This window comes from Paracoccidioides lutzii, assembly GCF_000150705.2.
Source record: "Paracoccidioides lutzii Pb01 unplaced genomic scaffold supercont2.4, whole genome shotgun sequence".
Taxonomy (NCBI): Eukaryota; Fungi; Ascomycota; class Eurotiomycetes; order Onygenales; family Ajellomycetaceae; genus Paracoccidioides; species Paracoccidioides lutzii.
The window spans coordinates 1,226,798-1,238,803 of record NW_015440950.1 but is presented as its reverse complement, the minus strand read 5'-3'; the positions used below and the strand labels follow the sequence as shown (position 1 = coordinate 1,238,803).

The 12,006-nt window shown below is 47.0% G+C and overlaps 6 protein-coding genes across 6 annotated transcripts; 5 read left to right on the top strand and 1 right to left on the bottom strand.

Moving 5' to 3' along the window:
• Nucleotides 1-267: 267 nt before the first annotated feature.
• Nucleotides 268-579, top strand: PAAG_11434 (hypothetical protein; the record flags this gene model as incomplete). The annotated part of the gene is made up of 2 exons (XM_015847084.1): nucleotides 268-409; nucleotides 473-579. The coding sequence occupies 2 exons, from the start codon at nucleotides 268-270 to the stop codon at nucleotides 577-579; spliced, it is 249 nt and encodes an 82-aa protein (XP_015703346.1).
• A 44-nt stretch (nucleotides 580-623) lies between these two features.
• On the top strand, nucleotides 624-2,904 carry PAAG_11433 (hypothetical protein; the record flags this gene model as incomplete). The annotated part of the gene is made up of 3 exons (XM_002796224.2): nucleotides 624-968; nucleotides 1,044-1,573; nucleotides 1,623-2,904. 3 exons carry the CDS (start codon nucleotides 624-626, stop codon nucleotides 2,902-2,904), a joined length of 2,157 nt encoding a protein of 718 aa, XP_002796270.2.
• A 364-nt stretch (nucleotides 2,905-3,268) lies between these two features.
• PAAG_02157 (GRF zinc finger domain-containing protein) lies at nucleotides 3,269-4,684 on the bottom strand (the record flags this gene model as incomplete). The annotated part of the gene is made up of 1 exon (XM_002796223.1): nucleotides 3,269-4,684. One exon carries the CDS (start codon nucleotides 4,682-4,684, stop codon nucleotides 3,269-3,271), a length of 1,416 nt encoding a protein of 471 aa, XP_002796269.1.
• A 762-nt stretch (nucleotides 4,685-5,446) lies between these two features.
• Nucleotides 5,447-6,634, top strand: PAAG_02156 (hypothetical protein; the record flags this gene model as incomplete). The annotated part of the gene is made up of 2 exons (XM_002796222.2): nucleotides 5,447-5,683; nucleotides 5,768-6,634. The coding sequence occupies 2 exons, from the start codon at nucleotides 5,447-5,449 to the stop codon at nucleotides 6,632-6,634; spliced, it is 1,104 nt and encodes a 367-aa protein (XP_002796268.1).
• A 485-nt stretch (nucleotides 6,635-7,119) lies between these two features.
• On the top strand, nucleotides 7,120-8,326 carry PAAG_02155 (peroxisomal targeting signal 2 receptor; the record flags this gene model as incomplete). Its single annotated transcript, XM_002796221.1, has 2 exons — nucleotides 7,120-7,283; nucleotides 7,414-8,326. The coding sequence occupies 2 exons, from the start codon at nucleotides 7,120-7,122 to the stop codon at nucleotides 8,324-8,326; spliced, it is 1,077 nt and encodes a 358-aa protein (XP_002796267.1).
• A 1,336-nt stretch (nucleotides 8,327-9,662) lies between these two features.
• On the top strand, nucleotides 9,663-10,118 carry PAAG_11432 (hypothetical protein; the record flags this gene model as incomplete). Its single annotated transcript, XM_015847083.1, has 2 exons — nucleotides 9,663-9,938; nucleotides 9,981-10,118. The coding sequence occupies 2 exons, from the start codon at nucleotides 9,663-9,665 to the stop codon at nucleotides 10,116-10,118; spliced, it is 414 nt and encodes a 137-aa protein (XP_015703345.1).
• Between the last annotated feature and the right edge of the window lie 1,888 nt (nucleotides 10,119-12,006).

Sequence of the window (12,006 nt, the reverse complement as noted above, 5' to 3'; positions counted from 1 at the left end):
ATCTGCGATGGATATTGAGGGCCATCATCGCTCCTCCTTTTCCGCAATCCACTGTTGCCCCATTTGCTGTGTTTACTCCTCTAATAAACACGGGCTTCTTTCCCTTCTCTCTTTTGCGATGATTTCATTCGTTCAACTGCATATATAATGTTCTCTTGTGCTATTCATGCCTTGTAGCTGATGATTACGTCCAATTGATATATCTATAAGTCATCTAAGATCTCCCATTGAATATCAGGGAGGAACCTCTTAATGCAAGGGTTCGACATGTTCAAAATAACACGGAGCGAAGCAAATCGGAACCTGATCTTACTTGCCCTGGCCCTCGTGCCCATTGTTCTGCTTTTCTCCATTCTTGCAACGGCTCTGGTCTGCTCAGAGTACTGGAGTCTGCGTCGCGAACGACGGCGTATGATTCCATCTGGAAATAGCGGGCACACAAGGAGGAATCGCTCTGACGCACCCTGTTTAGCATCATCATCATCAGACTCGTCGTCTGCGTCGACAAAGAGATCTGAGTCCAGCGACAGTGACGCGGACATGTACATGAAGGGGGTGGAGTTGATGGAACACGTGTAGACATTCACCGCTTGGTTATATAATCCCGCAGCCAGACGACAGTCATGCCCAACGCGACTCTCCAGCCATGCGCCAACCGAGGCAACACAACAATCCCCACGACAGAGTCTTTGCGCATTTGTAAACGACGCCTGGTAACCATTTCAGAAGCTTCTACGACTTCCTACTTCAAGGTTTTTGCTCCCCCTTTTGCGGTTCCTCGACGACACCCCTCCTATGCCGTTCGTCGAACATCCCAGTTCTCGAGAGTACTTCAGTATTCCACATTACACACCCAGAGGGACAGCACTCGTTCCTGTGAACCGCGCGACACCGAAATGCATACTCCACTCGATTCATCCCCGCCGGAGCTTGAAGCATTTGGTAGTGCTGAGAACAGAATGGAAGAGGTATGGGTTGTTATATTATTGCAAGCGTAAACGTTTCCATTTCCAATGCGGTAAGAGCTAAGCTTAGATATATAGCGGGGGAACGAGAGACGACGTCTAGGGAGCAGTCACACGTTGCGAAAGGTACCCTCAAAAGGAATCTTTGCGCGTGTCGCTCAGGCACTCGATTTCAACAAGCAACGTCAGCCAAGCCCGGGACCTGTACCTGGTTCCTTTACTATACCAGATCGCCCAACTCGTGTTTATACGGTACCAAGCCCTATAATTACCCAGAGTCAATTGGGAGAAAGTAATCGATGCGAGTCCACATTGGTAACTCCAGTGGTTTCCCCACAACAATTCGGACGAACTCCACCCTTGACAAGGACTAATATATGTATCACAAAACACCGCAATAATGTCCAAACGCGGTTCCCCTGTCCCCTCCCAATCACGAGTGCAAATATGCATATAACAATGGATGCCATGAAAATTTCTGCTCACCAGGATCTATTTACTTGGGCTGCAGTAGACATATCAGCAAAAATCGCTAATTTGGATGGTGACATTGATGCTCAGATTGGTTGCGAAGTTCCACTAGACATTATGATACTTGTGGATAACTCGTGGGTTCTCCTTAACTCAGTTTTAAATGACAAGAGCTGACTGGATTAGAGCAAGTATGCCCTCCACTTTATTAAACGGGGCGTGCAACACTGTGCTTCACATAGCCTCTTCAATGGACATTTTGGTAGACCGACTGGCAATTGGTTGTATATCTGCTGATCCTGAACAGAATCTGCAACTTTTGTCGCCACTATCAATATGCAACCTCGACCTCATTCGAAGACTACTTCGATCCATGCAGATATTTAAACTGCCTGGTGACCAGCTAAGTCGGGCCCGCACCACAAAAGCCATCCAAGAGGCATCCAATCTGCTACTGAGATATTCCAGTAGAGGAGCACTACGTCATGTCTTTGTTGTTACTTCAAGTTCAAGCATATCATTGTCTGATATGTCCACAAACGTAAGCAGCCGAATACGGTTTCACACTGTATCTCCAGAACCAGCGCTCGGAATACGGGCTTCCACAACAATGGATGGATGGCATCTCTCTGCTAGTTTCGATGATGAAGAGGATGACGGTGGTGTGCAAAGTCTGAAAGATAGATTAAAACAGGTTATGCGACACCTTCGTATGGGCCTCGACCCTGGGGTCTTGTCAAATTTGTCGATAAGGATTCCTGGAGGCGACGGTTGCTATATCGCAGCCATTCTTGGACAGACGAAATGCAAAACGTTGCGACCAGGCGAGAAGTGGACGATCTTGGTCAAAATAAAAGCTATTTCTGAGGCATTGGAAACCTCCTATGGTCCTAATGACGGTATCGAGAATACAGCTGGACATGGAGACCATCCGGTGCAAAATCGTGCCAAGAACGATGTTGATCAAATGATTGATCAACTCCAGGGACTTTTCAGGTCCTCCACCATAGCTCTGACTGGGAGTCTTTTTACTGTGACCCTAGAGCACAACCATTCAGCGCTCTCCAGCCCCGCAGTGATTAAATTGGAAAATAAGTGTGAAATTAACCGATATCTTCGTAGTAACGCTTTATTCGGTGATAAGGTGAGAAGAGCTCTAAGAAAAGATGTGCAAGAGTTATACGACGAGGAAAGAACCATTGAGGCTATGAATTTGACCATTAATTCAATGCATCTGAGTCATCACCTCGATGGTGAGGATCGTACGGAATCGGCCCATGGTGATGACAGTTTGGAAGGATCATCGTATCCACCGGATCCAATGATGTATGTTAGCCCGCGTGTAGCACTGGGGAGTATGAACCCGTTCCGAAATTTGGTAAGAGGATGTGACGAGAACTGCATTCATGCGCTTCCTCCAGATCAAAATGCTCATGGAGGCTTGCCATTCGTTTCTCGATGTGGATAGCGACCTTACTGCGGTGAAAGAAGTAAGAGGCCGGGAATCGGAGACAGAGCTGACTGCAACGTGGTTCTTGTTTTAGCTTCCAATGTGTATAATAATGACTTTGAAGGCAGGCGTGTTTGTATCTACTGTTTGTGGTCCGGGTTGCCTCAGTGGCTGTGGATAATCGATCGCACGACTTCTTAGGAATATCCCCATCGAGTCCTGTTATTCTTTTGGAAGTTGTGAGATTATTTGTAGATAAAGTGCAGTGGATTAAACCCAAGTATCCTTTGTTCTGCTGTTCATGTACCCCGTCTAAATAGTCACTAAAAGTAAGTAAATTTCAAATCATTAACTTCATAAGTTGTCATAATTCAATGTTTCATCATTGCTTTTCATGTAAATGATCATTACTAGCACCAGCTTCAACCCCTATTCCTTTTGCTTTCCCTTCGTTTGCCCAAACAGGCTCCCCATCCTCATCAAACTCCGCCCATTGGAAAAAGGAACACGACGTATGTCCAACCGCATACCCCGCATAGCACATCCACATGTACCTGCCCCTCGTCTCCTTCTTCCTCTGCACACACCGCAGCACGCACGGCATCCCACAGCGGCACTTGGGTGTGAAGCGTGGATGGAGAGACTCTCGGTACCAGCGATAGGTGATATTTATGCGTTTGTTTCCTGCGATGGGATGCGGGGAGATTGTCTGCGAAGGGCTGATGCTGTGCTTGAATTCTTCTTGGGTTTCGGCATGCATTACTAGGAGGGAGTTGTGAGGGAGGTGAATGGAGATTTGGCCTTGGATGTCTGCTCTCGTTTGTGTCGCTGCTGCTGCTGCTCCTGTAGCTTTTTCGTTGTCGTCAGGGTCATCGGGTGGCACAATCCTGCGTACCCGAAATTCCCTCGAGACACCTAGACTCAAGCTGCCTATGACAGGCCGCGGTCCCAGATATGTCAGCTCATCTGAGTGGTAGCCCACGCTTTCAGAGGGTCCGTCGTAGCAGTTAACAAAGGCCGCATTCGGAACCCATGTGCGCGGTGACTGATATTTGAGCTTCTTGCCACCAGGATAGTAATATTTGATACGTTTCTGAATCTCGTTGTTGACGGCTTCTTGTACTTTTACAGAAACACGACGTAGCTCTGGAGTTAGTTGTCGGACATCAGTGCGATAGGTGCCGTTGTATGAGTAGTCGTGCCGTTGCTGTTCTTGCTCCGCTGCACTGGCGACATAGAAGCCCGCGGAGTGGGGGCTTTGGACGGTGTTTTCGAACAGTTGAAACGTTTGCCGTTGAAAAGTTTTTGCTTCTTCGAGAAGTTCACGGAGGAGGTCGTTGGCTTCGTTGGCAGGCAGGAAGTTGTGGATTATGGTACAAGAGGTGTATTTTGATATGTCCTCAGGATCGAAAAGGTGAAGGGTCCGGCCTCTTTTAGTGACGGATTTTGGACCTAGTATTGATGTTGATGAATTGATTGCTTTTACTCCGAACGCTGAGAGTGAGCTCTGTATCCCCAGGGCCCCGTTAGTGGCCCGCTTCTTATTATTGCCAGGGGGTGCATGGTATGATAAAGTTGAGCATGCAGTTGTTACGGATCCGTCACTCGCAATTAAGGTGTCGAGAAGGATGTCTTGTTGTAAATCTGGGAAGAGAGATGCCAGGACGGCTAACTTAACGTCAGTTGATTCCTCCTCGCTTGCGAGTATTTCTTCATCTACCTCCGGCAGATGCTTTGTGGTGTTATGGGGGAGAGGGGACTGTTCCCTTGGACGTTTTCTGGAAAGAAACCTGTCCATTGCTGGTCTGATTTCTAGAGTGTCGTGCGCATGTGCGTTTAGGGTGCAGCAGTCCCCTGTTTGGAGCCATTAGATAAGATCTGTTGCCTGGATATTGTGGCCTTGTCCCGGTATCTATATGTGGATCAAGTCACGCCATAAATTCAATTCGCGGGGAAATAGTTACGAGACAGTCGCGAGGTCAGGTGACGCTCACTAATTGATCTGGTTAAGCCCCGACTTTGGCTTGACGATTGGACATTTCCCTCAAGTCAGACAGACCAACATCCATTAATTCACAAAGGTGAATTAATTGTCCCTTGCGGAGGCCAGTTACAAGAAGTCGCTGGAGGATAAAATTCCGGATATCCGGCTTGCACGAACGCCAGGATTTAGAAACGATGGACAACAATAATTGATCGTTTGTTTACGGCCATGTGAAGGATCCTAATTGCGTTCTTATGATTCAAACTGTTTCCAGGCGTTGGGAAAGAATGGAGACATTCGACATGGTGCTCATTCCGAGTTGTAAATCTGCAATGCCAGAATGATAAGGCGACGTTGTGGATTTGCACTAGGTGCTAATCCAAAATTGTGACGAGATATGCATATTCCAAGGACACCTGGTTATTGGTGTGAAAGGTCGCTTTGTGCAACAACCAAATCACTAATATGGCTAGCGTTTTTAATTGTTGGATTGCGTGAAATACTCAACTTCAGCTGACTGTTGTGGTTTTCCATCCGTCAAGTCCTAAGCCCTCAATCGTTGTTCACTTAGCTACAATGTTCCAACCGTTGTTTCTACTTCTCAATATCATCCCTTTCCTGGGCGGTTTCGAGAAAACAGTCGAAACACCATGTGTGCGGAGATACTTTTACGCGGGTGGCAAGTACTTCAGTGATGGCAGTGGGGGTCATTTCCTTGAAGGTCAGATCTACGTTGAGCAATTGAATCCCATCGAGGGCAGCACAAAGCCATTCCCCCTCATCTTCATCCACGGCTTTGCTCAGACAGGAACAGTATGCACTTTACTATTATTTCGTTATGAGATATTTTGGCCCTTGAAAACTTGCCTCCTTTCCTGCGGCTAATACATGAGCTAGAACTGGTTGAATAAGCCTGATGGTGGTCGGGGATGGGCGTCGTATTTTCTCTCTAAAGGTTATGAAATCTATATAATAGACCAAACATTCCGTGGTCGAAGCCCAGGGTTACCGGGCAATGACACCACGGTAAGGTGGACTAGTGAGGTGGTCGAGCGGCTACTGACCGCAACAAAAAACTATGACCTGTGGCCACAGGCGAAGCTTCAGACCCAGTGGCCAGGAACAGGTTTCAGGGGAGATGAAGTTTTCGATGCCTATTTCGCCTCGACAGTACAGTCTCTCTCATCTGACGTCTATCAACAAACAACCCTCCAGGCAGCAGGAGTTGACTTATTGTCACGTATTGGAAAGCCGGCCATTCTTGTTACTCATTCACAGTCAGGAGCTACGGGTTGGCTCATAGCGGATGCTCGACCTGACCTGGTCCACTCCATCGTAGCCATCGAACCGGCAGGTCCGCCTTTTGAGAATGTGATTTTAAGGGAGGGACCGGCCCGGCCCTGGGGCCTAACGGATGTTCCCTTGACTTACTCACCTCCTGTTTTCAACCCCCAAACCGACCTAGTTCAACAAATCATCCCTCCCAGCTCCAATGACAGAGCACGTTGCATTGTCCAAGCGGAGTCCCCTCCGCCACGGCAGCTGGACAACCTGGCAGATATCGATGTTCTTGTTGTTACGGGTGAAGCATCATACCATGCGACACATGACTATTGTACGGTAGGATATTTGCAACAGGCTGGAGTACATGTGGACCACTTATCGCTCGGGGAAGCAGGGATTCATGGCAACGGACATATGCTTTTCCTGGAGATGAATAGCGACGAAATTGCGGCGGAAGTTCAGAAGTGGATGGAAAAGTAGGGTCCTTGTTTGGCTGAAATTCTATTCAACCAAATGTATATAATTAAAATGGTGGTAGACATGGAATCAGAAGGTTGAAATTGGAATTCCCCTTCATGTCTCTGTCCCCTTTCTATAGTTATAAACTACCCAAATGGATGGCCGCAGGCTGGGACTGATGTGATGCTGACGTAATGGTCGGTTCGCCAAGGTCTTGCTGTGGACCTCGGCGTGTGTTAAAAATCAACGTCAGGCCAGAAGCCGCGCCTCTGTTGAAGTTCGACCGGTCTTGGAACAAATTCTTCCTGGCGCCTGTCGAGATATCCCAGAGCGACTCTATGGAGAATGCGTATTACAGAACATACTGCCAAAGGGACCCACTCATATTGATGCAATTCAGACACCATGACTAGAGGTGATTGTTGACAGCAAAACTGTGTGGAATTGTATACTGATCATCACTCGGGAAGAGCAACTCCCCTGGCCTGCCCCTCCCATTCGGCAATATGCTCGAGTTTCGTACGGAGGGATTCAATGGATATGCCGTGAAATATTCCCCCTTTTTTGACTCCCGCCTTGCAGTTGCTGCGTCTGCAAATTTCGGCCTCGTTGGAAATGGCAGACTCTACGTTCTTGACCTTACACCTAATGGCATTGTTCCTTTGAAATGGTAAGGCGCCCGAATATATCCGTCTAAGCCAGGTATAATAAACATCTTACCTGCTGAAAATTATTTCCCTACCGTCGTTTCAGAGTATTAAGCAAGATGTACGTGATACTAACGGCGACGTTTAATCCAGGTTCACAACGCAAGACTCTCTGTACGATATCGCATGGTCCGAGATCCATGAAAATCAAGCCCTCGTGGGTTCCGGCGACGGAAGCATTAAGCTCTTCGACACCACAGTAGACGAATTTCCTGTTCAGGGATGGAAAGAGCATTCTCGGGAGGTTTTCTCAGTGCATTGGAATTTAGTAGCCAAAGACCGGTTTTGCTCCAGCAGTTGGGATGGGACTGTCAAAATTTGGTCTCCGGCGAGACCACAGTCTCTCTTAACTCTCCCCACGCACAGCTGCACCTATTCCGTCGCCTTTTCACCACACTCTCCAGATATCCTGTCCTGCGCTTCATCAGACTCGTACGTTCGCGTTTTTGATTTACGCACTCCGGCCGCCGCAAACAACCATCTTACTGTACAGATTCCAATTCATGGGAGAGCATCAGTGCCGACAAAACCGGGATTTCCACCTGCCCCTGCTTCATGTCCCCCGTCGGAGGCCTTAACACTTGACTGGAACAAGTACCGACCCTCAATACTGGCCACAGCTGGTGTGGACCGCATGATACGTACTTTTGACATCCGTTCTCCACAACAGGGTCCGCTTTCTGCCATGATTGGACACGACTATGCCATCCGAAAGATTTCCTGGTCACCCCATCTTTCGCACATTCTCCTCAGCGCCAGCTACGACATGACTTGTCGCATTTGGAGCGATAGGTCTGATACCGGGCTGGCAGGTGGTGATGTGGACTTCATGCGGAGTGGACTGAATACTAGCCCCTTAATGGGCAGAGAGCTAGGACGCATGGGACGCCATACAGAGTTTGCTACTGGAGTGGATTGGTGTCTTTTCGGCAGCGAAGGATGGTGTGCAAGCTGTGGTTGGGATGAGAAAGTCTTTGTTTGGGATGTAAGAGCATTCATGTCATGAGTGACTGCATCCTAACAATTCTGATCTGCACATACTCAAATAGCGTTGACCCGTTTATCACAAGGTGATATTACTTGAGGATTCCGTGTCGGCCGTAGGACTTCTTTTGCTTGCATCCCGATTAAGGTCTATAATCGCTTTGAAACGATCAGACCTTTTGGATTGTCAAGCTCACTTCTATTTTTTTCCATGCACGGTTATTACACCCGAGTTTATTTACCCCACCATCCCCCACTTACTCTTACCTTTGACATGTTGGAATGGTCTCCGAACCCACACCCTCTGTACACTTGCCACATCCGTCACAGCAGCACAAACCTAACGTCTCCTCAGTCGAATGAGTGGTATTTACACTTTCTCGGTGGCACTCGGTTTCTGGATTTATTGGCTCTTGATAGTCGCACACCTATCCACTCCTCTGCATATATTCGGGGATTTTGGGCGTCTATGTAACTCATTAGTGAGCTGGCTGCAAAAGATTCCCTCCGGTTTTGATTTTAACTTTAAGGAGTCGCTCTCACCATGCAAAACACATTCGATAATGAAGAACCTGGGTGTTTTACCTCATCGAGTCTATTTGAGTTAGATGGAGCTGCAAAGCTTATTATCCCAGATAGATAGATAGATGACCATTCATTTCTTTAGCCTCGGATAAATGAAGCTTTAACTTGTATTCAATACCCTTCTGTTGTGGTTTACAAATGCGGATGGGTAAATGAGCCGTGGAACGAAATGAAACCAATGGGAGACTGATGAAAATTGGCCGGAAAAACTGCTGAATATCAGTGATATCTTCGCAAACTAGCGAAGGTTCCCCCCGCCATTTGGAGGTGGGGGCCCAAGTGGTACCCATGGACTTATGAAGAGATAACTAAACGGAGGTCTGACCTCAATCCTGTGATATTAATGCATCGGTCATTTAACTGTTCACTGCGGGCCCTGGGTGCATTCTTGGCTTGTCCAGTATTTACACGGTGGGATTCTTTCTTCTCCAAGGCCAAAGCTAGAAGTGCTAGCTGGGCAAACATCGAAGAATACAGGTGCCTCCCGCTCGCCTGCATCGCGGACCACTATATGTTATTGCTCTACTCTGGCTGGGTTGGACTTCCTCGTCTAACATCCACTGGGCTGTTCCTATGCTATCCGGCATATCCTTTGGAGCAGGCTTTATGCTGATTCTTATGGCAGTGATATAGACTACCTTTCCGATGCGTACGAGACATTCTCCTCCAGTGCTAACTCCGCAGCCAGTTGCTGCCACAGCATTTTTGTGGTTTTCCTTCCTATTGCTACGACCCACATGTTTAATCGCCTTGGAGTAAGCTGGTCGTGCACAATGCTAGCATTCTCTAGTTTGGGAATGTCTATCATCCCTTTTGCATCCATCCGGTATGGTCAGCATATTAGACAAAACAGCAAATTCTGTCAGCACCTACATCAACAGAAGGAAGCGGACCGTAATTCTGAGGAGGAGGAAGAAGACAGATCGCGAAATTTTTCTGATAGGTGCTGGCAGGGACGTGGAGAAAGGACAAACCACCAACACCCCATCCCAGCACCCAAGCCCAATCAGACGCTGGATATAGATTTTATTACCAGTGGCTACAACGAAGTAAGTAACGACGAACAAAACATAACGTATGTTCCTGACTAGGAAATGGAACTTTACCCTCGCATCATCTTTCAAGACGTATTCATCTACGATAACTATATATTCCGGTTACTCTCCAAAACCTCCCATCGACCAGACGATCGAACCGATCATACAGCACCAGTCACAGTAGGTATATGAAAAGTTGGGGCTTAGGTAGAAACCGGCATGGCGCTTCAGTGTTTTTTCTAAAACCAAATGCTGACTGGCCCTGTCCTGTTATCGTGAACTATACAGAATTTCTTCCTTATTACTCCTATTTTCACAAGAGGAGAAAGGCGGCATCTCGATCAGTAGTTACGTTAGTTATAATAATAAGACTGTAAATACTGGCCAGTTCCTTCTAGTTCGAATCCCCAAAAATCCTTTGTATTGGTGCTCACGGCTCGCTCTTTGGACATTCAGGAGGTTATACAGGTTGGCCCGAGGTGTTGCTGGATAAGTTACTACGTGACACAAGAAAGAACGATATTTTTGAGGTCGATGACACACAGTCTTTCCGGTATATCGATTACTCTATTTTCTCCCGAATGAGAACCATATATCTCCTAGTTAATCTTACTCGCAGGTGCCTGCGTGGCTCAGTATCGGCTTACTCTCAAAGTTTACTGGGCTGGAGCTTCCTAGTGATCGTCACATTTTCAACGCGTGTTCCGGTGAGAGGCTCGTGAGATGGTAGGGAATGTTGGTGATTGAACAAGCCGGGATGTATTTCAAGAATGGGACTATGGGGCTCAGATTGGGTCGATGCTTTGCAATGTACATAGTCAAATACATCCCTTTCCTTGTTAGCTATCTGACGGTTCGCCAATCGGAGCAGGAAATAGAAGAGAGAGTTTGATAATTACGTCTAGTTACAAGAGTCGGCTTTGGTAGTTACCGAGAGGCTAATTGAGGATCAACTACAAAACCGTCCAACGAAAAAGCAAACATTGTTCTGATATGCGCATCATGTTCTGCTCACCCAGTTCCTCTGCTGAATAACAATACGCGTCGGAACTACGGGCAACTTCCACATCACGGATTGTCTCTTTCAAACTCAAAGGAGAATCAACGCGAATTTCGTTTATTCCACACTTCTCTGCCGTTTCATTATCCGTGACAGGAGCTCCGTTATAACCACACCAAAAACCAAAGATTATATATCAAATATCATTTAATTCAACACAATAAGAATCCGTTGGATACAACTGTGCATTACCACACAACTGAGCAGTTCTTTTTTTTCCAACAGATATAAATGCAGTTAATCTTTTGTTTGGGGATCGGCGCGTAGGCAGCAGTGATCGAGCAGAAACAGAGGAGGGCTTGTCGCGTTTTCAAATGCTGGGATATAGTTAGTTAGCCAGTGCCCCTGTTCCTGGAGCTCTAACGGATCCCATTTCCCGTCTTGACCGGTTATATAGTCATCTGATACATAGCCGAAAATGGCCAAATGAACACTGACCCCGAACACGCGATAGCAGAATGATTGAGTATTCTTTGGCATAAACATATGGGGTGATGTCATAGCCCATAGACGCGTTATCCACGGGATAACTAACAAGAACTGACTTGTAATATGCAGTTCTGGGAGTGGAATGGCAACTAGTTTAAGTGACCAATTTCACTCACAGGGTCTCCCAATTCAGGAATGATGCGGGGGAACGGCTATTCAACATGACAATATCTCTCAGATTGTGGCTGATTGAATTCGTGACATATCCAACATTTTAGACACATTTAAACCAACTACTAGCTAGTTACCAAACAATCACAACTCAAACTTCCGGTTGCCAACCGAATTCGATTGAACCTTCTTCCATGTGTCTAAACACTCCTCCTTACCGCCAAGTACTTTCCTCCGGCACAGCAGCGCATATGTATATGGCAGCATGCAGCAATACGCGCCAGCATGCAACGCTGCAGCATTCCCTCTTCCCTGGATTACAGGTTCAAGCAAAATACCTGTTAGTCGGTTTCTCGATCTCAAAGCCCTTCAGTTTATGTCAGAAATGGTGGTAAAACAAACAAAGTTGATGCTAGGAAC